The sequence below is a fragment of the Talaromyces stipitatus genome, genomic scaffold, assembly GCF_000003125.1.
Source record: "Talaromyces stipitatus ATCC 10500 scf_1105507295515 genomic scaffold, whole genome shotgun sequence".
Classification (NCBI taxonomy): domain Eukaryota; kingdom Fungi; phylum Ascomycota; class Eurotiomycetes; order Eurotiales; family Trichocomaceae; genus Talaromyces; species Talaromyces stipitatus.
The window spans coordinates 1436956-1463125 of NW_002990118.1; the positions used below are offsets into that span (position 1 = coordinate 1436956).

A 26170-nucleotide genomic window follows, 5' to 3' on the forward strand; every position below is an offset into this window, starting at 1 on the left:
AGAAGAGAGAACGAAGTGAGACGCGCCTCGCGTTCAATCATACCTAGTCCGGTTTAGCGCACCTGAGAAACAAACACTGCAAACATTCACTTGCTTTGCTTGAAGATGAGAACGAACTCTCACTTTCATCTGCTCATGTCAACTGACTACAAACTGCGAACATTCTTTCTAGTATATACGTTGCTTCCTTACTCGTTTCAAGCGCTATGTCATTCTGACATCTTGTAGCGCACTTCTCTCACTATGCAAGCCAATATTATCGCCGGTGTACAAATATGCAGCGAGTATACGAAAAGCCCGAATCTCCTTTAATACGAACTCGACCGGATCTTGAATAAGATGGCTTCGTTGCTCAACCCGAGAGTTGCTGAGGCTACCGATTCAGATAATGACGGTTACCGCCAAAATCCGCGTTCTAATGCTGCTACTGGAGCGTCTGCGGCAGGTACTCGTGCTCTCAGTGCACAGCTTATAGCATTTTACTTTCGAGCACCTGTCAAAGCGTTTTTTCGCACTCGTGTTGAGTAAGGTTGTTGGAATTATTAGTGTTTATAGTAGTCATTAACATATCTCGATAGCTATATGGTACTATAACTTCACTACATCTCCTCTCATGCCTACCGTTTGGCTCACGAATTATCGTATCCGCAGGCGTTTCCCCGAGCAATAAACCCTCGAATTCAAGAAAAGAAGTGGTCGTTTCATACAACTACGCCCGGATTAATCGCACATGCTGTGCGTGTTCATGGCTGGTCGTTCTTGCCGAATCAAGTACTTCCACCTCTACTTGCCAACACTACGTTAGTTCTCTAGCTCCTTTTTACTTCACGTTTATGGTGACTGATTCGAAAATTCCAGCGTCGGCGCTATCCTCTACGTTTCCTATCTACAAGCTTTAGGAGCCCTACATCCCCCAGCGAAGGAAGGAAAAGGAAGGATCTATCCACCGCCACCTCCTACAAGCACCTTTGCAGCAGGATTTTTAGCGGGTGTTATACAGTCACTAATTGCGGCCCCTCTGGATGCTCTACAAGTTCGGTTACATACAAGCGGTGTACTGGAAGGACAATATCAGAGTATGTGGGAATATGGCTGGAAGAAATTAAGAGAGATAGGGGTCCGTGGCATATTTGCAGGGTGGTCGCTCTCCCTGCTGCGCGACTCTTTCGGGTATGCCGCCTTCTTCACCTCTTTTGAATATGTTAAATCGCAGGCATACTACTCCTATATCATTTGGTATTATGGAAGTCTACAACGGAAAGACCCTTCGAAGATGGCAGCTCTTCAAGAATACGAGAAGACAACCATCAAGCCGCACTATGCCCTTGAGCCCTGCTTCCTTTTAGGCGCAGGGATTGCTGCGTCTCTCTCGCAGCAAATCATTCAATATCCTATCGGCATCATCCAGGATTTGCATTACGGCCGTTTGGAATACTTGGATCACCAAGCTAGACTGCGTCACCCGCGCCCTCAAATGTTGAAACACTACTATCACGCCTACCAAGAGACTTTCAAGCGCTGTCAGAAGAGAGCCAGCAGAAGCGGAGGTTGGATGCGATGGCTATACAAAGGGTTTTTACGCAACAGCATTCGTCAGGTGCCCAGTACCAGTGCGGGTCTTGTGATTTTTGAGCTTATGCGAAGAAAGTATGCCACTGCGGCTGACACGGTCCTTATTGAGAAGGATGGTTTTGATATCCTCCTGACCAATTAGGGCCAGGACTGACTATAAGTATTCGGAACAGCATCGTCTGCATATATTTTTTCTGGACAGGTCTATTTGACATCGTGATGTCCTCCACGACTACAAACAACACATGTATCATAAAATGCTAGATAGATATATAAACTTTCTGAAAACAACTTCATCACAGGATCAGCGTTGACTAACGACCAATCTTTCCCCAAGAAGCGACGCGCAGACTGAGTGCTCGGCCATGATGTCACGTTGCTGGTCATCGACAATTGAAGCATCGTCGAGTCAACAGAAGTACCGCGAGTAACAAAATGCATGGAGAAGTACGAGTTCACCTAACGATGTACAATGACCAAGTGGCTTACTGCGCTTTTTCTGATCAGACAGAGACTAGTCCTAATTCGGCGGCCTAGTTCGACGCGCTGTTCCCCATCTGGAGAAAGCTGGGGTTGATCTGAGAACGTGACTTTGTCTCTTTCTCTCCGTTTCATTCATTCTGGGGAAATCTGTACAGCCTCATCTGTCGAGTCACTAGGTGCTATTTCATTGCGTTAACACGTCTTTGATATCGTCCCGTCTTTCGGAGTAGAGTATTCAACCCCCGCTCAGTCAACAACTCTACGTGTCTTAGGCTGCGTCCTATCAGCAAGCAGTCACCATATCCACCCTAACCGCCATTCCCCCCAATCCGCGCTCACTCGTCCTATTTATTGGGATTAGCTAGTGGATCAACTGGATATTGTGGCATTTCTCTCGATCCGCTCTGGAGTACGTACGGAGACATACACACACTTACTGCAAATCTGGTCACCTGCTCCTTGCATCTGCTGGTATCACAAGTGCCTGAAACTGTGAAACTACGCTCTTTACATCTTACTACCACCACTAACTCCTGCACCAGCGGTCTGGCATTCCTCATCGGAAGACGAACCGTGGAATTAGCGACTGCTCCACCAGTCCCCTGTGACGACACAAAAGTGCCTTCCGAGTCTTCAAACTCTCCCGGGGTTCCCTCGTGGCTTTTTCTGGGTACACTACGTGCCTAGTTTACTGTCCTTCTTTTCTCCCCCTCCTTCCTACTCCTAGCAAGGGCTGATATCGACTCAGCCCGCTGTTTAACCGCCATCATTCCTTCGCCAAAGGAAAAGGGGTCCTCTACTCCGGCCGTACCTCTTCAATCACTCCATTCACGTTCTAGACACTCCAGCGAGTATTCAGTCTCGGGACTGGACCTAGAGTCGGAAAAAATCAGACACCGTGGCAGTAGCCGACGATCCCTTTCTTCCAATTCCCAAGCCTCCGACTTTTCGATCTGGAGCGATACTGGCGACTTAGCAGAGCAGCTCGCCAGCGAAGAGGATCCTCTTCGGATCAGGCTCCGGAAGTCTGAGGACGGCAGGGGACAGGAGCCCCAGTCGCGAACGAGGAGAGTCCATTACGGCGATGAGACGTTATTGAAAAGCAATATAGATAAGGAAGCTATCGACATACCACATATTACCCATCGACGTGTGTCCCGGGCACAGTGCATCCTAGCTGTCATCATGTCGCCAAACGACATATCAACGGCCCGTACCAAGGGGCTGGTTGGCAAACCGCTCTTGTATGTTGCATCAATTGCAAGATTTTTCGAGCTTGGATCCGCTAACAGTTTCTCACATAGGTATTTCACCAGTGTATTTGTATCGCTCGGCGTGTTTCTGTTTGGTTATGATCAAGGTGTGATGTCTGGTATTATAACGTAAGTCCTTGAAACTTGACTCTATGAAAGGTCCTCGGCTAATGCTTCTCCAAGAGGCTGGTATTTTAGAGATTATTTTAATCAACCCTCGAAGGCGGAAATCGGCACAGTCGTCGCGATTCTTGAAATTGGTGCTCTCATTGCATCGTTATTAGTCGGCAAAATCGGAGACATAATAGGACGCAGACGGACAATTTTGTATGGGTCTATAATTTTTCTCATTGGAGGAGCTTTTCAGACGTTCGCTACAAGTCTTGCTATCATGATGCTGGGTCGAATTATTGCTGGGCTGGGAGTTGGTGCTCTTTCAACCATCGTCCCAGTGTTCCAGTCCGAGATCAGTACGTCGTTTCCTTGACGGTCGTTCTACATGGAGTTACTTATCAGGAATAGGTCCTCCCCACAACCGCGGAAAACTCGCCTGTATTGAATTCACAGGCAACATTTTCGGATATGCTGCAAGTGTATGGGTCGACTACTTCTGCAGTTACATTGAAAGCAACTATTCATGGCGGCTTCCATTACTCCTTCAGTGCATAATGGGTGGTCTTCTTGGAGCTGGCAGTCTTCTCATTCCCGAATCTCCCAGGTATTCACTGTTCACTTTCTTCAGCGGGCTGGGAACAAAATCTGACACTTTTTTGCCTTAATAATCTAGGTGGCTGTTAGACAATGATCATGATGAAGAAGGTCTCATTGTCATCGCTAATCTATACGGTGGTGGAGACATCCACAACGAACTTGCTCGCCAAGAGTACCGGGACATCAAATTCAACGTTCTTACTCAGCGACAGGAAGGGGAAAGGTCATACGTGGATATGTTCCGACGATATTATAAGCGAGTTTTTATTGCAATGTCTGCCCAAGCTATGGCTCAACTAAACGGCATCAACGTTATATCATATTATGCACCACTTGTCTTTGAGTCCGCTGGGTGGCCAGGCCGGTCGGCTATTCTCATGACTGGTATCAATGGTCTCACATACTTGGCATCCACGATCCCTCCCTGGTATCTTGTTGATGGCTGGGGCCGACGCCCGATTCTTTTGTCTGGAGCTGTAGCTATGATGATATCGTTGAGTCTCATGTCCTATTTTCTTCTGATTGATGTACCTGCCACACCAAACCTGACCGTCATCTGCGTTATGGTCTATAACGCTGCTTTCGGAGCCTCCTGGGGACCCATTCCCTGGCTCTATCCCCCAGAAATTCTGCCGCTGAGCATTCGTGCTAAAGGAGCTAGTTTGAGCACGGCTGCTAACTGGGCGTTCAATTTCTTGGTCGGCGAGGTCACTCCTGTTCTACAAGAATTGATTAAATGGCGCTTGTATCTCATCCACGCTTTCTTCTGTGCTTGCAGTTTTGTTCTCGGTATGGCCCTGAGTTCCAAGCTGCGAAAACCGTTTGTGAGACATGTACTGACCTATAGCAGTTTATTTCTTGTATCCGGAAACCAGCGGTGTTCGCCTGGAGGATATGAACGAACTCTTCGGGGATGCAACAACCACGATGCCTACGCCTGTAACACAAGGAGAACGTGATTCTTTAATTGGCATCAATTCACCTGTTCCATCGTTCGATCTTCATCGCCAGCCGTCGCACTTGACTGCTGACAATGCAATTCCAGGTCTCAATATTGATCCTCCTGCCATTGGCCAAAATAACAACGGAAAGCCTAGTAGCGGCGATCAAAGCGGAGAGTCCCAAGGCTTTGGCGGCTGGATTTCAAACATGCTCAGCCGAAGCAAAGAACCGGCAAAGAGGAGTCAATATCGCCGTGTTGATCAGGATGAAGAGAGCTGAAAGGCTCATCTATGTGCTTTCAATAACTTTTTGTATATTCCCTAGTGGCTATAAAAGAGACATTTTGCTGGAGCTCTGTCTTTCTGTTCATTCTAGGTCCTTATCTTTTCCCTTGTGGTTTCTTGCTTTTGAGTTTCTTGTTCATTCTTTTTTCTTCCTTGCCTCCTTTTTCGCCGTACATTTCGGATCATCTCAACCAGGATCTCACATATTTATTGACTCGCAATCCACGCGAGGCCCTTCCTGTGCACCTACCTACTGTCCTCTCGAACATGGCCAATCTCTTCGTGTTACATTCAAGCCATGTTCACTCTCATCTGGCTTCATACTTGTCGTCCTGCGTGAAGTTGGATACCCCTCATGTTGTATATATGTGTGTAGGTGTAGGTGTAATTTCAGCGGTATACCCAATAGAAGGTTCATCTACAAGCTTGGTGCCAGATTTCCTTGCGTTAATTGAGGTCTGTATAATAAAACATCGCATATAAGTTAGGGAGTTCTAGTTTGCGTACGTAACCCGATAAGGGTCCACCGCTTAAAATAGCTCCCGGTCGGAGCTAAGGATTTTGGGAAGTGGACAACTGGCGATGATCGAGACTCTTCCTTCTTGTTTCATTCCTCCAATTTCTTCTTCGCTGCTGTTACACTCGTCTTCAATTCTTTCTTCTTGGCCGTGAAGCTGATTGTTTTATTCTTCTTTCGTTAACTTTATTTTGCTATCTTGTTCTCTTCTTTTTTACTTCGCTTAACTCGCGATCTATTGATCGATTGAACAACTCTTCTCCTGTTTCCTTCTTTCCATAAGCGGTATTGGCGACGTCTGGATCAACAACATCATATATTACTTGCAATTATTTTGCCTACTTGTGGCAGTGATGGTTCTTGTGGTTGATACAATATATTAATTCTTTGACTTTGACAACCGTGTCCTGCGGACTCAGATCGTGACATCAAAATAAAGGTCCTTATCAACGGTGATCTCTCCACTTCTCGATCGAGAAGTAACGCCAACGATGGCTTCGCATTCGGCATTTGCGTCCGGAAGGGATCAGAAATCGGAGATCCGACGTAGGAACATTGGCGAAACCACGAAGGGAGACAACAATGTCCCAACTATTTCCATTTCGGATACTAAGGGAGTCGCGAAGGTTCGTATCAGTTTTCGGATTCACCTGTGGTATGGGAAGTTAACGGTTCTGCGATAGGGTAATTCTATTCTGGATGTCCTTGACGAGTGGGAATTTGTGATTGCTCCAATAATCTTCACGGCCTTTTCATTCTTCACTCGTATGTACCGTATTGGGTTGTCCAATATTGTTACGTGGGATGAGGCTCAGTATGTATACCATCGCTGTATGGTAGCCACTATGTTTCGTTCTGACTGTAGATTGTTATAGCTTCGGAAAATTCGGTTCCCATTACCTCAAGCGTGAATTCTACTTCGATGTGCACCCGCCCCTCGGTAAGATCCTCGTTGGCCTGTCAGGTTACCTGGCGGGATATAACGGCTCGTTCGAGTTCAAGTCAGGAGAGCACTACCCAGAAGATGTCAACTATACTTTTATGCGAGTCTTCAATGCCTTCTTCGGTGCCATCTGCGTCCCTCTCGCATACTACACAGCCCGTGAATTGAACTTCCGTCGACCAACTGTCTGGCTGGTCACCCTGATGGTCCTATTCGAGAACTCCTACGCTACCATCTCAAGATTTATTCTCCTGGATTCCATGCTCCTTTGCTTTACTTTTACAACTGTTCTTTGCTGGGCCCGATTCCATCGGCTACGAAACCAGAGTTTCTCTGTTGAGTGGTTTGTATGGCTTTTCCTCACAGGTGTTAGTATCGGTTGTGTCTGCAGTATCAAGCTCGTGGGCTTGTTCTGTACTGCTCTTGTCGGGCTTCACACCGCTGAAGATCTTTGGAATAAGTTTGGTGACGTCAAGATGCCTATGGTAAGACTCCCAATCGATTAGTTTAAGGTAGACTAGGCTAACTTTCTCTTTAAGACGACGCTAGCTCGCCATGTAGCTGCGAGAGTTGTTTGTTTGATTATTGTGCCACTGCTCGTTTATATGTTCTCTTTCTATCTTCATTTCTTGATTCTTGAGAATACCGGTCCTGGAGATGCCCAGATGAGTTCTCTCTTCCAAGCCAATCTAAAGGGAACCGAGGTTGGCCGGGATAGCCCTCTTGAAGTAGCAATTGGCTCTAGGGTCACTTTGAAGAACATGGGTTATGGTGGAGGACTCCTTCACTCTCATGTGCAAACATATCCCGAAGGATCGACTCAGCAGCAAGTGACCTGTTACCATCACAAGGATGCAAACAATGATTGGTTCATGTATCCGAATAGGTATCAGCCGGAATACGATCCTGAAACACCATTGAGGTTCATCGGCGATGGGGATGTTATCCGTTTGATTCACGCTCAGACTGGCCGGAACTTGCACTCGCATAGTGTTGCAGCCCCTATTACCAAGGCTGATTGGGAAGTGTCCTGCTATGGCAATACCACTGTTGGAGATGAGAAGGATCACTGGAAGATTGAAGTTGTCAGCGACGCTGCATCCAGAGACAAGAGCAAAATCCGTACTCTTACAACTGCTTTCCGACTCCGCCATGAATCTCTTGGATGTTATCTGAGAGCCGGAACTGTGAATCTCCCTCAGTGGGGTTTCAAGCAGATTGAAACAACATGCGTGAAGGAGAACAAGCCCCGCGATGTTTACACCCACTGGAACGTTGAAACACATGTCAATGAGAGACGTAAGTGACTGGCCTAAGACGAGATTATACGGTTACTGACTTACTGTCTTAGTGCCCCCTGGAGATCCCGGCTCGTACAAGTCGCCATTCCTCAAGGACTTCATTCACTTAAATGTTGCTATGATGACATCGAACAATGCACTTGTCCCTGATCCCGACAAACAGGATGATTTAGCTTCCAAGTTCTGGCAATGGCCAATTTTACATGTCGGTTTAAGAATGTGCTCCTGGGATGACAATGTTGTCAAGTACTTCCTGTTGGGAAATCCCCTGGTCTACTGGGGAAGTACTGCCAGCCTTGTGGGATTCGGTCTGATCTTCGCCTGGTACCTTATCCGATGGCAGCGTGGCTATGTAGATCTTAGTCCCAGTGAAATCGATCAAATTCACTACGCTGGAGTCTATCCTGTGATCGGTTGGGTTCTCCACTATCTCCCATTCGTCGTCATGGCTCGTGTTACCTATGTTCATCACTACTACCCTGCTCTTTATTTCGCCATCTTGACTGCCGGATTCTGCGTTGACTGGTTTACGCGAAGACTCAGCACCAAGGTACAATGGGTCATCTATATCCCTCTTTACATTGCTGTGATCTCTTTGTTCTTTGTGTTCAAAGATATTGTGTTCGGTATGGAGGGACCAAACCGCCAGTGGGCATACTTGAAGTGGCTGAGCACATGGCGCATCAGCGACTAGGCTGATTTCTGACTGCAAGTCTAGAGGTTGTCTATCGCTCTACGCCCACACGTATCCTCCACACACACCCACACACGCTCTCCCTCTCTCTTCTCTTAAGCTGAGGTAATTCTTGTTTTGTATTTTAGAAAGCTTTATGCCGTGTTAGTTGTCATGACTCGACATTTGGAAGCTATTGGCTAATTGGTTGAGCATATCATCTGCTTGAGCTGAATTTTTGTACATGTAGAATAAAAAATGGATGGTCTTTTTGGCTTGCTTTATAAGTTCGCCTATATAAAAGTATTTTTCTTTTTTTGTGAAGCTAGGTATAATATGATCATTGTATGGTTGATCAGCCTCGTATAGATTGGAATTATGATTACATCCTAAGTACAATACATCTGAGAATCAATAAGCAAAGCGGCTCCTCGCAGGTTATAGAAGGAGGATAAAGGGTATCAAGTAATACACACACGAATGAATAAAGATCAAAACGACTAGCAAGTGTTTAGCAACACCCACCACTCCAACCCTTCCCACCCCGATCCATAGCATCATTCAATCCCAACGTGATTGTCCTTGGGGGCATGGTACTCATTCCACTATTGGAGGCACCGTATCCCTTAACACCACTTCGGCGATCATTCAAATCATACTTCCCGGCTTCAATATTTCGATATATTCTCTCCGCAACTTCAAGAAATGCACGTTCGACGCCTTCGCCTGATTTTGCACTCGTTTCAATGTAACGGGTGACGTTGTTTAAACGACACCATTCTTCAGCTTCTTGACGAGTGACTCTCCTCTGATTTTTGTTCTGTTGGCCTTCCTCCTGAACGTTATCGGCGGGTTTCTCGTCATTAGCGAGATCGCATTTGTTCCCTACTAGAACAACGACGATCCCTTCCTCGGCTATTTGACGGAGATCATGGAGCCAGCTGGTCACTGAAGCAAATGTCGAAGGACGAGTGATGTCGAATACCAAGAGGGCACCGGACGCTCCTCGGAAATATGATCGTGTGACGGACTTATAAGTTTCTTGACCGGCGGTGTCCCAGAGTGATAATTTCATCTTCTTCTGTGTTGATCCATTCTTTTCCGCGGGGTTATTAGGAGTGACTTGTGAATGCGATGAGCTGTCCGCTGTATTATCTGGTCCGATATCGAGACTTAGAGATGCTGGAGGACCGACTGGGACAACGCGCGATCCGAATTCGACGCCGATGGTCACATCGTGAGTTGGAGAGAATCGTCCTTCGCAAAGTCGTATGGATAGCTGTCGCCATTAAAGAAGTCATATTAGTCAGGTCCACGAGTCGACAAGGAAGTGCTGCTTACGCTGGACTTGCCCGTCCCCGAATCACCGATGCAAACGAGCTTTGCGATGTAGTCCCATGGTTGTGACATTGATGATGATAATAAATTGAAGTATTTTTACAATGGGGATTATGGCTTTCAAAGTACGTCGCTGTTGAAGTCGTTCTCAGAAAGTCATAATAATATATTTGAGGGTCTTTTGTAGCATAGAGCGGCAAAGTGACGTCGATAGAAGAATGTTGGAAAGATGTCTCGGGAGCTTCTGATGGCCAATTTGAAGGAAGCTTTGATGGAGACAATGCTTCGATTGACAGCCTCAAACGATGTACTTATATCAAGAACTCTTTGCGGACCAAAGTTGAGATAGGGGATTTTGTTGAGAATTACAGACTGGACGAAGAAGGTAGGCAGCTCTACATGCAGATGCCGATGCCCTCACGTGATGATATTGCGACTTTCATACTCCACAGGCTTGTTATTCGCTATTAGCGGCAGTCCTCCAAATAATTCGGCGCCTTGTTTTAATTGTATCCTCTTTGGTTGGTGATGATTGTGTATCTGGCGTTTCTTTCTGGGCTTGCAGCGAGGTACGTGGTTTGGTGACAATCATTGATCTACACTCGCTATGCGGGGAGGTGTCGAAATACATCCCTATCAATAAGAGTAGGAAGTAGCTTAACATATGCACATGCTTATCTCTCACCCCTCAAACATACAATTCATTCGCTGTACAAACTGTCGAAAAACCAGCATGATCAAGAAGTAGATTGAGTGTCGATGTTTCCGGAAAAAGAGTCTAGCGTTATCTCTGGATTAGTTATCGGCCTCTCACATGACGCATGTCATCCTCCGTCTTACTCACACTACCTTTCAGACTGACTTCCACTGCAACAGCATCTCCGATGCTTTATCATCCTTTCTATTCTTCTCATAAGGGTTGACTTCAGTCTCTCTTACTGACTACTTTCACATTTGAAAGTACTCCCTTAACTGGCGCTTACTCGTCCATGCAGTTTCAAGCTACACCGCAACCTTATCTCCGCGAGCACACGACTTATTCCCATCTCAATATTCCCGTGGGACCATGTTCTCTGAATGTGCGTTTATGATCCTCTAATTGTAGACAGTTACAGTAAAACCTAACAAATTTCCAGATGCATCCCGCTTCCTAGCTCAGTCTCAGTCACGACTCACCACACGCCCGGAAGAGAACCGTACGAATGAGCGTGATCGGAGGCCGAACTTCAACTTCCCCAGATATAACAATGTCTCACGTTCCTACCTAAGCCGAAATGGACATCCGTACCAGTCCGGTTCTTCTCAGTTACCGCATCTTCCCTTCGCATCAAGACCCTCCACACAACCCGCACCTCTCTTCTTCAGCGCCACGGACGAGTTTCTGGAAGACGACGAACATGAGCGTGAGCGTGAGATAGCAGACTACTATGCTTTGCAGAGGTCGCGCCGGAATTTTGGAAATATACCTTTAGAAGAATCCTCCGAGCTTGACGATGATAATGAATCTCAACCCTTCCAGAGCAGGAGTGGGAAAGACGGGCCGTATGCGCAAAAGGGTATCAAGAGCTCATGGAGAGATGACAAGCTACTACATTCTCAAAGGCGAACACGAAATGTCTCACCGTCGACTTCGGATCTGAACGAGCGGGACGAAGACGATGAGAGTCATGGAGGTCCGTTCGGAAAGGGGAAGATGGTGGATGTTGGACTTGATAATCCGACAAGCTCTACAGCTTCGTTCACCAGTACTTCCAACGCTGCGGATGATGATAATGCCCCAATACAAAAATTCCGCAGGCAACCCCAAGCTGACAGTGACTATATAGAAGGTCCCAGCGATTCGATAACTCGAGATGGTGATAAGCTAGGTTTACTGCAGCAAGAACGCCCAACCAGTTCAGGCGCTTCGTCCTTTCACAATACCATGGACCAAACACCGGCATCGGAACGCCCTACTCACGATGCATTCTGGGGTCATCTTTTCATTATATGTCTAATCGGCTTATTCGCAACGGCATTCCTCGTATGGCTGCACACGGCACCTCCGTCAGATGGTAGATGGAAATTGGTGGACACAATTTATACTACGATCCACAAATCCTACTTCCTACTCGGTATCTACACACTTGTCTCCATCCTCGTGTCCCTTCTATGGCTCGCACTCTTGCGATCTTATATACGATTCCTTGTCCATGGAATGATCATCGCTGTCCCGGTGATTCTATACTCCTTTTCATTATATCCATTCATCTCCAGTTTCCGTGGTTCCTGGCACGGCAAAACTTTCCAGGATCATGTCATGCGGTGGGGATCGATTATCCCCTTTGTTATGTCCACACTCTGGATATATGCCATTGTGCGAAATCGGCATTCCACTGGGAAAGCCATCAGCATACTGGAGTTTGCATGTCGAGTACTGGCTTCGAATCCAGCTCTTCTCGTCCTCGGACTGGTTATCCTCGTCGTAACCGTTTCGTGGACTTGGCTGTGGATGATTATGTTTACGCGAATTTTTCTTGGTGGATCAATCCGCTCAGACAACTCCTTTGTCATAAGCTTCAGTAGCTGGTGGCTCGGAGCTTACTTCATCATAGTCTATCTATGGTCTCTTGGTGTCATTGCAGGCATTCAACGGGCTGTGACAGCAGCTACGGTGAGCCAATGGTACTTTCATCGTTTGACCCTTCCAGCACCTACATCTGCACAGATTGTGAAAGCTGCAATGTCACATGCTCTGACTACCCTCTTCGGATCGATATCATTATTCTCTCTCATAGTTTTACTCCTCAAACTTCCTCTCTTGGTTTTGCATAGACGCATTGCTTCAGTCATTGCGTTATTTGCTTATTCCCTTATCCCTTCCCCTATCGCAGCTCTGGTCAACCCTCTGACTCTGACCTACGCTGCAATTCACTCCCAGCCTCTTGCACAATCAGCCCGTGGGTTCACACAAATGGCAGTATTCTCGACATTCAGCACATCGGGCGGCTTATACGCTCCATCATCAATACCCCGTGGCGGATCCAATGGCAATTCCCTTCTTTCCTACCGACTTTCCAAAATGATACTTCACGCCTGTCGATTCGCAATGTCACTAGCCCTCGGATTCGGCGGCTGGGTCACGGCAGCCCGCAATCTCGACGTAACCGGCAGCAACAGCACCATCCGCGGCAGTTTGTACGCCTACATCATCGGTCTGATTGCAGGCACAATCGGCTGGGGCGTTTTGGGATCAATGGAGAATGTGCTAGCATGCGTCGTGGATTCTGCACTGGTCTGCTGGGCAAGCGAAGTAGGTAATTCGGGACGTGAGGCTACGTATTGTCGTGAGGCAGAGTGGCTGTTTAGAGATGATATCTTTACCGCTATTTCGGGTGAGAATCGATGGAATAGGGTTTGAGCTATCATTAACGTATTACCGACAAATTTCTATTTTTTCTTTTTTATTTCATTTCATAGTTGGAGTCTCCTAGATAAAATGGTCCATTTGCATGCATGTACGAAGATGGACGGAGAATAATAAGGTCAAATCAGATTATTTATTATCAGCCATGTCATCTCGATGAAATTGACTTATGAGAACGAAATACAACATACATTCATTTCAACCTGGTCAGGTAGATTGCAAATCTTAATCCGAAGATGTCTGCCTGAATAGACAGAACTTACGACGATCATAATGATAAAACGGTACGAATCATAATTGCATATCTCCCATATCCCATTAAAAAGGGAATCCTATTGTTAGCCTGCATTAGGAGAAAAATTTCAAGGGGTTGTTGCTTGTGCGCATCCAGACTCCAAATTACATTCATCAATCACATTCTTAATGAAGAGACTTGGAACCCGCCAGAATGGTATCATGTAAAAGGGGAAAAAGTAAGAGAATCATACAAGTAAAAGAAATGAAAAACAAAACAAAAAGCGCAAAACAACCAGGCCAGGAATGGATATCAATACTTCCATGTTAAAAAAAGATGAGAAAAACGAGAAAAGCATTCAACAGTGGTAGTTTATGCACAATTGTCTCGTTAAAAAAAATCGCTCAAGCAGAAAATGAATCGAAAAAATACATTGTATGACTCAATAATCAAAGTTTCAACCGAGCCTTGAATTCTATGTTCTCCTTCTTGCACCATTCACGTAACAACGAAACTCCAAATCGAACTGTTTCCATAGGCGTAGTTGTGCGGCCAAACGGTAGGTAGAATCCACCAGCATAATGACCAATTTTGAAACTGTCGTGACCTCGTTCGGCGTAATTGCGGGATCGACTTGACCACGTCTCGGGATATTCCTTGATGAGGACGTCGTCTGCGAGTTGTCGACAGCCCTCCAGCCACAGACGATTGGCTTCCTTGTGATTCTCGGGAAGGCGACTCCGAAGATCGAGGAACTCCTTTTTGTTCTGGCTTTTATTGCTGTTGTTGCGATCAGACGAGGTCACTGTGTTCCCGTCACTGCCTGGTGTAGGAACGGGGCTCTGTTCGCCGGGGAGAGGACAGACTGCGAGTCGCTCCAGATCCAAAGTATTGATGGTATCGTGAGAGACGGCACCAAGTACGAGACATAATCCATGTAAGTGAGGGTAAGCAGACGTAGTCCTTTCCACTACACGCCAATACGCGATAATGGACCGCCAGGTCTCTGAATCACCACTTTGTCGAACTAGCGATCTGTGGCGATCATTCACAATGAATGCAATGATGAAGCAAAGTATTGATTCAATGCCGTGTGCCGCCGCCAGTTTTCCATCCAAGGTTGAGTTCTCGCTGTTGGTGGCTTTGGTCCTTGAATACCGGTCTGCAAGGTGCTTTAATTCCCGGCCTAGACCTGAATACTTAGTGTACTCATCGCGCCATGTCTTTCTCTCTTGGTCTCGGGCACTTGTCGCGTCGTTTGAAGGTGACATTTGTACGGCCTTATCTGGCTTCGTAGGTAGGGATTTACCCCCTAAAGGTGTCTTCACCTCCGTCGGAGGATCTGCGTCCGCAAGACGTTGATGCTTGGAACGACTGTCTTTGACTGGCGTGGGAGCAGCAGAATCTGTTTTCGAGACAGCAGGTCGTTTACTTGCTGGTGATTTAAATGAAGTGGCGTTTGAGGTCTTAACCTTATCAGAAGGTACAGTCTTGCCACCACTGAAAGTGTCTCTTGGTGGGCGCTCTTCTGTGTGATCGTCATCTGGCGAGCGTTCACGTTTTCTTCCTCGCATCTTCGTCTCATCTTCATCCCCAGAAAACGATTCTTTGGATGTTTTAGAAGGCACACTGTCGGATAATGTGCGTTTGCCGCCGAACTTGAGAAGAGCACCTACCCTTTTCCTGTTTGCTCGACCATATTTTAGTTTGACTATAAGCTTCTTGGCTGTTGTAGATGCTGTTGTGGACGCTGTTGTAGTAGATGAAGGCCCCTTGGTTTTGGCAGCGGTACTTGATAATGGTGATTTTTGTGCATATGGAGACGCAGACCTCATGCCCGCGTCTCGATTGCTAGTGCTGGTCTTCCCACTAGTAAAGAATGAAGTGGTTTTGCTGGCCTCTTTTGGTTGTGTTTTATTAATAGTCGACTTTGTTTCAATACGTATTCGATCATGGGCTGGAGCTTTGAGGCCTTGTGTTCCGTTCTTGTTGTCGACTTTTGAGGTAGAGGTTGTTTCTCGCTTTGAGGTAAGAGGAGCCTCATCTTCTATGTTAGCGAGTTCTTCCTCCAACCCCGGTGGTAGGGTAGGGGATAATAGTTCGGGTAGACGCGGGCTGGAGGAGGTTGGCGGGAGTGTAGGAGATAGGAGAGCGGGAATGCCGTTTGCCTTCTTTTCTGCAAGCACTTTTCCTTCTGCAGACTCCGGAGGAGTCAATCGTGCACGCTTTTGGGATGGAGCGTCGCTGACTGGCTTCGAAGAATCTTTCAGCGGTCGTTTAGAATTTGAAGAGGCCGTAATCGGGCTTTGATTGGGTCGATCATGCGATGTTCGTTCCTTCCCTGTACGAGGAGAAGGGACTTGTAGGGTATCTTTTTTGGTGTCGTGATGAGGAGACGTTCTGTTACTGGTCGTTTGCTCCCTAGCTGAATCTCCCTTCGCCCTGGTCTTGTAGTCGCTCAGACTGATTTTCTTCTTTGCTGCACCACTCTGTGGCGCTGCAGGTGTAGTAGGTGTAGCAACCCGAGAGCCTTCATCGTCTTTTTTTGCCATGACCCTTCCCTCGTTATCTGACCAATCTCCGACAGCAACAAGTAGAGAGTCCGTGTCGTTGTGCATCAAAAAAGTCATGTACTGAAGTTGCTGTTCCTCAATCGCAAACGGGCCTTTCTTCCCCACTGCCCAATTGTTGACGAACCTATTCCCAAGGCGAAAAGGTACGTCTGTTGGAACAGTGAGGAGGTACGGCGCAGAGGGAAGGACGTCGTCTTTCAGACGACCAAGGCGTGTGTTGACCGATTCGAGTTCTGCGGGCACAGTGGGTGGTTGTTCTTGTGTCTTTGAGGATCCAGAGAGATCTGCTTGTCGCTGGCCTAACGAATTCGCTGACATTGCCGAAAAGCACGAAGACAAGTGAATTGCGAACCGACCTCGATTGTGCGCGTGGCTCTAGTTGAACATGGCCTTGCTTCTTCGTCGCTAGTATTTGGTAAATGCATAAAGAGATGTTTCGAAAGCTAACCCTCAGGCGTATGCGCGAGTCGCAAGAAATTGACGGTACAGATGATCTCTGCGATAAGACTGGCGATTGTTGTTATGATCACTGAATATCCCAATAGGTGTATGACCCAGCCTGTAGACCGCGATCTTGAAACAAACGCTTTGTCGCTCGTGACTGAGTATGTCGTCAGGTAAAAAAGTCCTTTGTTATTGTTCGTTTCGAGTCAATTAATTAATAAAGCATGCGAAGGGCCAGGCGCAGCCGAGATTGAGGTGAAATGGCAGCGGCCATGGAGAGCTAGCTCACTGCCCAAACAAACAATAAATTGACGATTCCGACAATCGTGTGTTAGGTGGTATTGTTGTCAGAAAGCTCACGTTGAGGCGATATTGATACCAACACCAGGCGGTTTATCGATTGATTGACTGATTGATTGACCAGGAGCCCGGACAGCGGAACCTAGGTCGGCCGGTCTCCAAATGGCGGCGCGCAGCGGGGGGTGGGCACTTGGACGGACTCGTACGAGGATAGTGACGGGAAGTACGGCGGAGGAATCGTGTATCCGAATAATGTCTACTGCAGAGGACAGAGTACTTAGTCTGTAGCAAGATGATGGGCTGTTCGGACAGGTGTCGAGATCGGATTATTGGATTGTCTTGAAATTGTCCCGACGGGGAAAGAGAGACTCCAGACTCTCTTCAGCCTGCCTCAGGCCCTAAGGCCCTAACTCTAAGCTAATGGTGGATCCGTCCATTTATGGTTAGTGCATTTCCTAACGCGGGTATCAGGATCCACTTAGTCAAAAATATCTCCCTAGTTTAGATGTTCATTACCCCGACTCTAATATCTATAAATGTTGTAAACTTCGTTCAGATATAACTACATGCCTTGCATGGCAGGAATGCAAACTCAAAAAGATAGGTCAAAGTATGTATGCATGGGAAGGGAAGAGCAAAGATGCTCAACGATGGAAAGGGAGGACCATTAAAACCACATATATGTGTATCCAAACGCCAGAAATATCCTAACATCTCACAATGTAGCCGTCAGGCGGGCATGAAATAAGTCATCGCAAAGGGAGAAGAAAAGTCTCTCACAAAAAGTCTAATTATCACCGCGCTGCCAAGTCGTCTCTTGCTTGGTGCCCGGGGGAAGCCAGTTTCGAGAGACGCTGGCCCCTCGCGGCCGGATAGAGGTTGACCGGTCGTCCCTCTTATCATCTATAGAAGCCCTAGCCTCGGCGTGGTCTCCAGAAATAGGGGGAAAATGATATGGCTTGGCATCTCGAGTTTTGGGAATCGCCGTATTCAGAGGCAAGAGTGAATCGCGATTACGGAAGTGGTCAGCGTTGGCTCGTTGGTCAGCAACGTCGTCATGGCTGTTTCGATCGTAGAGATATAGCCCAAGGAAAGTCAGAGCTATGCCGACTGCTTGAGTTGATGTCGTCGAGCTGCCGAACCAGATAATTGCCACGACGATCACGAACACGCGTTTGATTAACGATGCCACCGAGTAGGAAACTGGAGAGACCATCGATAGAATAACGAACGCCAGAATGTTCTGCGCGAAGTGGGACACGCCGTTGAAGACAAACTCTAGGAATAAAGCCCCGTGATCTAACGAGCCTTTCTTTTCAGTGAGGCTGATTGTCCCATTGCTGAAAAAGTCGGACATCAGAGAGAACCCTTCCGTGAATAACCATATGGGTAAAGTGAGAAGGAAGGCAAGTGCTGAGCAGTAGTACAACAGGTTCAGCTTGTCGAGTTTGCGTCGTCCACCTAATGACGGGTCGGCTTCTGCGCGTGAGGCTTCGTTGAAAAGCTTCTTCGAGAAGATATTTTGGGACACAAAAACCAACGCCGCAAGTAACGCGCAGATTATCCCAAAGAAGTTTGTGGAAAAGCCTGTGGCGCAAGCCAGCATTACCCCCATTGTGAGAGGAACCAGCGATAAGTATGTCGCTCTTGCATATCTAATCCGGAAGAGAACCCGATACGCCAGAACAGTAAACAACGGTGAAAGGCCCTTGATAGTATGAACGAGCGAGACCGGGATTTGCGATGTTGCCATTGAGCTCAATATATGTCCGAGAAGTTGAAATCCTGCCAGAGGTAAGGCGGTAAGAATCACTTCCCGTGATGGTTGCAATATACCATTACGGAGTGCAGGTATAGCCGTCTTCAATGCTGGGAAAAGGGTCGAACAATAGGTGAGGAATAGACACCAAAACGATACGAAGGCAAATTGTACGACGGTGAGAGTGACCGGTTTGGGAAGTGCAGTCAATATAGATTTGGACGATGTGTTGGTGACGGCCGACGTCATATACCAAATGAGGCAGAGGCCCTGAGTGCCAGTAAGCGTGTGCTCGTGCATGAGAGACCTATTGGGGGTTGCTTACAATCAGCTTATAAGACACTGGAGCTTTCAAGGCTTCCGCTATATCATGCGCATTCGCGCTCATACTAGCGTTCCTTTTCCTGATCGTGGTAATTGTTTCGCTGATGCTTTTGCGTGGCCGATGCTTCGAGGCTGGCCTGTGATGATCCCAGCTCACATATCCCGCTTTCCGTGGTTCCCATGTATGGTCGTGGCCATTCTGCTCCTCCTGCGGTTTTCCATTTGTAGCGGCCTCGGGTGTCTCATCGACAAACGCTGGGAAGGCGTCTATCGGACTGTTCTGCGCTTGCGGACTAGAATCCCTTTGCGGTTGGGACCATGTGGAAGGATGCCGAATCGACGGATGGCGTCCGATGCCCGTTAGAGTAGTCGTGCTCATGATACTGTGTCCAAGACGGGTTATCTAGGCTAATATCCTTTATATAGTGGTAGTCCGCACAATTGCGATGAATTCGCCAGGTAGCGCTGTGAAGGCCGTGTGTTCGACGAAAAGTTGTTCAACGGAATGGGGCGCCTCAGCTAGCAAACGGAGATGACGACGACGATCATATGAGGGAGTGTCCAGCCCACTATTGAAACAGACAACTATCGGTTTGTTGAAACGAGTGATTGTATTCCAGAATTGAAGCGATCGAGACAGGCTGCAAGTGAAACATCATAAGAGGATGTAGATAATGGGTTGGACGAGCATCAGTTCGCATGTAATGGATTGAAATGAGACTGGCCGGGGGTTACGGAGTTCACCGCGCCGCATCCGGATTCGCTGATTTGTTGACTGGTCTAGCCAATATAGGTCTAGCGTGTATTATTTTCAATGAGACGTTGAGGCGTAATTACAATACCATACACAGCCAGCCAGAGTAGATAGATACCATGATCACTAACTAGCTAGTTAACTAGTGTAGTGGTTACCAGGAACGACACACCAGATTATGTATAACCGGATGGTAGGCTTACTGCTGGATACAAGGCTCGATGCAGCTGGGCTCCACGGGTATAGGTACGGACTCGAAAGTGAGCGTGGAAAGGAGGGCGAGCTCTTTCATTCTGCAATTATATCAGCAACTTTCTTGAAGTTAGAAGAGCCTTGAATGACCACACCTGCATACGCGTTTTGCAGGGAAAAGACATGGGGCGGCAGATGTGGTATCAAAAATGTTGTTGCTAGAGTAGATTTTATATCAAATTGACCTATTTTGCAGGACTCACCCTACAAACAATTCACTCGTGGACCCCCCTATTGGGACAATCAATCCTAGCATCCCTCTTTGTTCTTGTAGTGCATTTGAGTTCTACGGCAGTTACCGGTCAGCTTTTATAGAGATAGTATTGCCATGATAGAGGGACTATTGATAGATAGATTTGACCTCAAAACAACTATCCCGAACTATGCACTGTGAACCAACCCTATAGGCTCGAGAACCATATGAATGGAGTCCACAAGGGCTCATCTTGTCTATACATGAGTATCTATAGCCAAACAGATGACCCTACAATATAGGATTGTTACCAGAGATACAAGAATCCATCTTGTATTGTAAAGTGAATGTGTATGTTTGTCTGGGTGGTGCGTGCCTCCCCTCTTTGGCCAAGCACCTGCCTGTCACGCCTCTTTCCTTCTCTTCCCCTCGTATAATTTTTCTCCTTCTTCCTCTTCCCTCTCTCTTCTCCTCCTCACTTTCTCGCCATCTCACCTCGAGTCGTTCGTTCACTTCCTTCCTCTCTCTTCCTCTCCTCCACTATCTCCCTTCATCGGCCTTCCTCCTTATCAAAACCGTGTGCTTGGAGAGATTGCTGTGTTGACCCTCGCTTGGACATCTCCCACCTTCTCTCGTTGTTGTTTTTGCACCGCGTTCCTTCTCTTTCTGTCAAATCAACCATTTTGCTCCCACTTATGAGCTGTTTCTTTTCGAAATCTACTCTCTGTCATCTATCTTCTCTTTGATCCCTTCTGTCATAAACTCTCTCTGTTATTGCCATCATCGTCTATTTTGAAGGACCATCTGCTCTGTCTACATCAGTCATTCATTTTTTTTATTGTTGTTGGACAGTCGTTGATTTCTGTCTTACTTACGCAATCTCGTTCCAAAACAGCTTCTTTGGAAGTCATCTCAGCCTTCTAAAATGCCAAAGTCGTCTGCAAATACTTTCTCAGTCTGGTCACCTTTGCAGCCTGGCAACGATCAGTCTCATGAATTGTCGGAGAGTGGTGTCGATATGAGCCATCCATCATTTGGAGAAGAAACAGCAGTAAGTCACTAGTGTTTGTCCCAGCTATCTTCTTTCATCATCATCATCATCATCATATCATACTCACCATGCTGTGTGTCCTCAGGGAAGCAAGCATCTCGGTTCTGCTCACGCACCTCTCATGTCCTCAAAACTCGGAAACAAGCAGCCCTCGATCGGTGTAGACGATGAGTCTCCAACCATGGTTTGTCAATGTCTTCAAATTTATTTGTGCTGCACACACGACTAACGCATTTAGTCACAGAACATGGACCCCTCGTCTGCCGCTGTTCAGGCCGGTATGGATAAGATACTCGCAAAGCTTGCATCCAATGCGCAGTCCGCTGGAAAAAAGACGTCGTTACCTAGAGGGACAGCTGGAAAGGTTGACGATAAGCAGCCTCTGCAGCCCATGGATCTGATTCGTGAAGCCCGCTCTGTTAGTAGCCCTATCCAAAGCGGCAACCAGGATCAGTCAATCTTTACCAGGGTTACTGCAAATCAAGCCACGATGATGTCTACTCAAGGTCCCAGCATGAACAACAACAACAACAACAATGTGACCCCTGGGAATAACGGGGTTGATGCTGATGAAATGCTTCGTTTGCAGCGAGAACTGATTGCAGCCAATTCACGTATTGCACAGCAAGAGCAGGAATTGGCAGAGACCCGAGTCATCAAACATACTTTGGATCAAGCTCTTGGGCCACCATCTGAAGCTGAATTCGTTGACCGCGAAACAAGTCAGCAGAACGTCCGAGACGTTCAGGCTGTTTTCCATACGTCTGCAAAGGGCTTTAACCAAGAACATGATCCTTGGATGCAAGAAGATGCCACTTCGGAAATGTCTGAATCTTTCTCGGCTGGGGCGTACAATGCAAACCGACACTTGTGGGGGTTTCCCTCCCAAACAGCGTTTGGAATTCAAGGCGCCGAAAAGGCCTATCATGGTCCCTCCCCAGTAGTGCAAAGTGTTCAAGACCCTGTCTCTAGTCCCTGGGCAGCTTCGGCCACTAACACAGGCATGACTGGATCGGCTGTCCCTCCACAGCAGCGAATCTTTTCAGGCCCTTCTGCTGCTCTAGATGGAAGATTTGCGCCCGAACAATCTTATGTGGGTGGCATTAGCCTTGGTCCGCGACGCTCCGTTTCACAGATGAATCGAGCACCAGCCTATTTCCAACCAATGCCGTCAGCGTGGGCAGCGTTCAACACCGCAGTGACAAACAACGCCGCTACTAAGGCTCCGCTTAGTCCTACCTTCAATGCCTATCAGCAAGTTGGACTTGTTCCGATCCCTCAATACCAGCCCCGACCTATAGGCACTCCTCTTTCTCCGACAGCTGCCGAGTTCACCTCTAGTAGCTCAGGCCCGGCCCCCTGGCATGGAACATCTGTGAGTTGTATACCATTTGAGTACCATTGTTGATTACTAACTGTTCATAGACTGGAGGGGTCTCGTCTCCAACATATGTCATGCCAATGGAGCCGATCAACTATCGACGCTTGCTTGACAAGAATGTTTCTTGCGACTGGAAGTACATCGTGGATAAAATTGTTAGCAACAGCGACCAACAGGCTTCCATATTCCTCCAGCAAAAGCTCAAGGTAGGAACAGCCGAGCAAAAGTACGACATCATTGAGGCCATTGTGAGCCAGGCTTATCCGTTGATGGTCAACCGTTTTGGAAACTTCTTGGTTCAGCGCTGCTTTGAGCATGGAACTCCGGAGCAGGTCATTGCAATCGCCAATTCTATCAAAGGCAATACCCTGAGTCTTAGCATGGACGCTTTCGGATGCCATGTTATTCAGAAAGCATTCGATTGTGTTCCCGAAGAGTACAAGGCTATGATGGTTCACGAACTACTGCGACGCATACCCGAGACCGTCATCCATCGCTACGCATGCCACGTTTGGCAAAAGCTCTTCGAGTTGAGATGGAACAACGAACCACCTCAGATTATGACCAAGGTCAACGAGGCGCTTCGTGGAATGTGGCACGAGGTAGCTTTAGGGGAAACCGGAAGCCTTGTGGTTCAGAACATCTTTGAGAATTGCGTCGAGGAAGAAAAGGTATGAAACTGCTCCAATGAAAGTCCGCAGGATCCGACTGATCACTCCACAGAGGCCCGCCATTGAAGAGGTCCTAGCAAATATCGACCTTCTGTCCCATGGCCAATTTGGAAATTGGTGCATCCAACACATCTGTGAACATGGTGCCCCCCGTGACAAGAATCGTGCAATCGAGCATATACTCCAGTGGTGTGCGGACTATAGCATGGACCAGTTCGCGTCGAAAGTCGTCGAAAAGTGCTTGAAGATTGGAGGATCGGAGTTTCTGGATCGTTATTTGGCTCGCGTCTGCACTGGACGTGCAGATCGCCCTCGTATGCCTCTGATCGACAGTAAGCAGAAAGAGCCCAACCAGCGCCTTGACGACGATTTGGCTAACATTTACATAGTTGCCGGTGATCAGTATGGTAACTACCTGATACAATGGATCCTGGGCAATGCTGCGCCGCATCAGCGTGAGCTGGTGGCAACCCATATCAGGTAAGAATGCTTACACATATATATATATATATATATATATATATAGCCATATTTGAAAGGCCAGCTAAAGAACTCGTTTTCAGGAAGCATATGGTGTCTTTGCGTGGCTCAAAGTTTGGTTCTCGAGTTGCAATGTTGTGCTGCAACCCTTCCCTCGCGACTCGACCCGGCCCCGGTGCAGGCGTCCAGGTGAACCGTTTTGGACCGACAAACGACGATCGCTTGCAGGTTGCTGGTAATTCTGGTAACAGATTCAGTCGTGGTAATCACTGGACTCAGAACTACCCCCCGTTTCGTTGAGTTCTCGACACCGTTCACTTCTGATACGTCTTGTCGGGATGAGAGCAGCCAGATTTATCGATATGCATGATTAATGACCAGATTCTTATGCGAATCCTCTTCGTTCATTTGGTTTGACGCACGGAAGATGTTCTTTCAACTTGTCAACCTTTAGTGTGCCATCTTTCTGTTGGATTCCAGGGAGAGCGATCGTTTATGTCCAGCATCAAAGACTTTATCTTACGATTTTTGTATTGGGCGAAATCGTCATCTCTTAGACCAGCACATATCCAAAGATACATAAGTTTCCGATGTCCAGCCAGGATGTCATTCAACTTCGCGAGCATATCGAGGCTTTGGTTTACCGTGGAATTTCTGTTCTTGTTTCCTGTCTTTCTTTCAAAAAATATCTTTCATATGTATTATCTTATCAGATGTGTCCAGTGTCTCAGAGCGGGCCGACAGGAATGCGTCAGCTGAAGCAGTCGTCGTTGGTTTCGTCAGCCTAAAGCAACTTTTTCTGGTATCCGCCTGGGTATTGCTTGGCTTTTCATTAGTGTGAGAGTGACACTTAGTGCAGTTTATTGCGCATATGTATGATACGAACAGACGTATAGTCAATGAAATCGATCAGATCTGAAGTAGTGGTTCACATAGAATCTCGTTAGACCTGATTTTCACCACCAACAGTCTCGACATCAACATTCTTTTCCCAAGGCTTCCGCCTCTTTGCCGCTTTACTAGGTTCGTCGTGTCCAGACAAGACCGTGTCTGGAATATCCTCGATTCCAGGTATGGGTTGATTATTGGTAATTAATTCCACGATGTGAGCAAAAGAAGATGGATAAGCTGGTTCACCATTCTTGCTCTTTTTCTTCTCTTCTTGAGAGGAGGGTGCTAATATCGATTGTGTTGATGTGGTTGCTATTGCTGCATTGGAATCTTCGGCATCGCATTTTTCGTTGTTTTGGACCGGTGGGTTTGTTGTAGCAGCTTCCAAGTTGACCCCATGCTCTACAAGCCAATTCTTATAGCTCTTGAAATCTATAGATGGGTTTATATTCCGTTTTCTATAGCCCCAATACATAACGTAAGTCACCGAGCGCACGCCAGCTCATGTAACTAGGTAAGACGAACCTGGAAATATAGTAACATTTTGCCTGGAACACAACATCATCACCACTGACAACCTCCGCATCTGAAGCTGGTTGCGCCGGATGGCCCAGGATTGTGCCTAGGCCTTTGCGGAATTCTAGATCTGAGGAGAAATCATACGTCGATATGAGGTTGTAGATGTCGGTTGTGGTTGTGGTAGATGTTGTGTGGGTGGAATCGGTATTGGTTTCTGTGGATTGCGGAGTAGTCATTTTGATGAAACCGATGTATTGGTATGATCGTAATTGGTGAGAGGACTACGGTCAGTACAGATAGTTATAAGTGCTTTTTTTTGACTATCCAATTGTTGGTAAGTCTGTAATGTGTAGAAGTCCTCTTGTTGAAGTTGATGTTGAGTTTAACTTGAGTGGAGATCTGCATGTGTGGGGAAGAAACCTTGGAAGACAACTGAAGCATGTGATTGTCGGAAATGATATTGGGCGATCTTTAAATCTACATTACAAACAGTCAGACATATACATAGCTATCTACGAGATTGAAATATATGGTGGATATTGTCAGAAGGCTGAACTTCATAAAGGGTGGTAACTATGTTCTGTACTATCTTGAAGCACGCGGCTACATTGATGTTATCAGCTTGGTCTCTTCAAACTGGAGCATTTATACAACAGATCCCTTTTAGAGACTACTGCTTGCAAGTTGTCATGCATATTTCGGTAGCAAGTCTGTGATCAATAATCCAACTTGCCAGTTCATGTCGGTCTAGATCATGTGGCGTATACTGTGTGGTTCAGTACCCATGCGATAGCGCTATGAGCATCGCATTCTGAATGCTTGCCGCTTACAAGTCGTCTCTGTCCACCACGAAGAGATGAAGTGGTATTTGAGGTACCATTGTGGAATTATAAAATGAGGTAGCATTCCCCACTCTCAGC

At 47.0% G+C, this 26170-nt stretch overlaps 9 protein-coding genes across 10 annotated transcripts, besides 5 other annotated features; 5 read left to right on the forward strand and 4 right to left on the reverse strand.

Moving 5' to 3' along the window:
* The first annotated feature begins 135 nt into the window (after window positions 1-135).
* TSTA_045600 (mitochondrial carrier protein, putative) lies at window positions 136-1867 on the forward strand. The gene is made up of 4 exons (XM_002485009.1): window positions 136-524; window positions 579-585; window positions 652-800; window positions 859-1867. Exons 1-4 carry the CDS (start codon window positions 340-342, stop codon window positions 1712-1714), a joined length of 1197 nt encoding a protein of 398 aa, XP_002485054.1. The 5' UTR covers window positions 136-339; the 3' UTR covers window positions 1715-1867.
* A 140-nt stretch (window positions 1868-2007) lies between these two features.
* TSTA_045610 (MFS monosaccharide transporter, putative) lies at window positions 2008-5667 on the forward strand (the record flags this gene model as incomplete). Its single annotated transcript, XM_002485010.1, has 8 exons — window positions 2008-2108; window positions 2421-2725; window positions 2804-3299; window positions 3360-3437; window positions 3492-3778; window positions 3831-4026; window positions 4096-4808; window positions 4870-5667. The coding sequence occupies 8 exons, from the start codon at window positions 2008-2010 to the stop codon at window positions 5238-5240; spliced, it is 2547 nt and encodes an 848-aa protein (XP_002485055.1). The 3' UTR covers window positions 5241-5667.
* Window positions 5668-6045: 378 nt separating this feature from the next.
* TSTA_045620 (protein O-mannosyl transferase) lies at window positions 6046-8902 on the forward strand. Its single transcript, XM_002485011.1, has 5 exons — window positions 6046-6388; window positions 6446-6576; window positions 6638-7190; window positions 7245-8004; window positions 8057-8902. Exons 1-5 carry the CDS (start codon window positions 6254-6256, stop codon window positions 8698-8700), a joined length of 2223 nt encoding a protein of 740 aa, XP_002485056.1. The 5' UTR covers window positions 6046-6253; the 3' UTR covers window positions 8701-8902.
* Window positions 8903-8929: 27 nt separating this feature from the next.
* Window positions 8930-10364, reverse strand: TSTA_045630 (secretion related GTPase SrgD). 2 transcript variants are annotated; one of them, XM_002485012.1, is made up of 3 exons: window positions 10021-10364; window positions 9156-9958; window positions 8930-9083 (listed from the first exon to the last, which is right to left on the reverse strand). In XM_002485012.1, the coding sequence occupies exons 1-2, from the start codon at window positions 10087-10089 to the stop codon at window positions 9191-9193; spliced, it is 837 nt and encodes a 278-aa protein (XP_002485057.1). In that variant the 5' UTR covers window positions 10090-10364; the 3' UTR covers window positions 8930-9083; window positions 9156-9190. The 2 variants fall into 2 exon arrangements, with proteins under 2 accessions (XP_002485057.1, XP_002485058.1); XM_002485013.1 differs by having other exon boundaries at window positions 8930-9958.
* A 642-nt stretch (window positions 10365-11006) lies between these two features.
* On the forward strand, window positions 11007-13588 carry TSTA_045640 (uncharacterized protein; the record flags this gene model as incomplete). Its single annotated transcript, XM_002485014.1, has 2 exons — window positions 11007-11096; window positions 11123-13588. 2 exons carry the CDS (start codon window positions 11007-11009, stop codon window positions 13415-13417), a joined length of 2385 nt encoding a protein of 794 aa, XP_002485059.1. The 3' UTR covers window positions 13418-13588.
* A 166-nt stretch (window positions 13589-13754) lies between these two features.
* TSTA_045650 (uncharacterized protein) lies at window positions 13755-16549 on the reverse strand (the record flags this gene model as incomplete). Its single annotated transcript, XM_002485015.1, has 1 exon — window positions 13755-16549. One exon carries the CDS (start codon window positions 16547-16549, stop codon window positions 14108-14110), a length of 2442 nt encoding a protein of 813 aa, XP_002485060.1. The 3' UTR covers window positions 13755-14107.
* Window positions 16550-17070: 521 nt separating this feature from the next.
* Window positions 17071-17095: a microsatellite.
* Window positions 17096-17516: 421 nt separating this feature from the next.
* TSTA_045660 (ER to Golgi transport protein (Sly41), putative) lies at window positions 17517-19761 on the reverse strand. The gene is made up of 2 exons (XM_002485016.1): window positions 19060-19761; window positions 17517-19004 (listed from the first exon to the last, which is right to left on the reverse strand). The coding sequence occupies exons 1-2, from the start codon at window positions 19435-19437 to the stop codon at window positions 17763-17765; spliced, it is 1620 nt and encodes a 539-aa protein (XP_002485061.1). The 5' UTR covers window positions 19438-19761; the 3' UTR covers window positions 17517-17762.
* A 905-nt stretch (window positions 19762-20666) lies between these two features.
* Window positions 20667-20807: a sequence feature (CT-rich).
* A 375-nt stretch (window positions 20808-21182) lies between these two features.
* TSTA_045670 (Pumilio-family RNA binding repeat domain protein) lies at window positions 21183-24298 on the forward strand (the record flags this gene model as incomplete). Its single annotated transcript, XM_002485017.1, has 7 exons — window positions 21183-21308; window positions 21394-21492; window positions 21553-22683; window positions 22734-23360; window positions 23413-23692; window positions 23750-23840; window positions 23924-24298. 7 exons carry the CDS (start codon window positions 21183-21185, stop codon window positions 24138-24140), a joined length of 2571 nt encoding a protein of 856 aa, XP_002485062.1. The 3' UTR covers window positions 24141-24298.
* Window positions 21343-21369: a microsatellite.
* Window positions 21826-21845: a microsatellite.
* Window positions 23852-23885: a microsatellite.
* Window positions 24299-24783: 485 nt separating the features above from the next.
* On the reverse strand, window positions 24784-25560 carry TSTA_045680 (uncharacterized protein; the record flags this gene model as incomplete). The annotated part of the gene is made up of 2 exons (XM_002485018.1): window positions 25257-25560; window positions 24784-25189 (listed from the first exon to the last, which is right to left on the reverse strand). The coding sequence occupies exons 1-2, from the start codon at window positions 25484-25486 to the stop codon at window positions 24784-24786; spliced, it is 636 nt and encodes a 211-aa protein (XP_002485063.1). The 5' UTR covers window positions 25487-25560.
* Window positions 25561-26170: the final 610 nt, after the last annotated feature.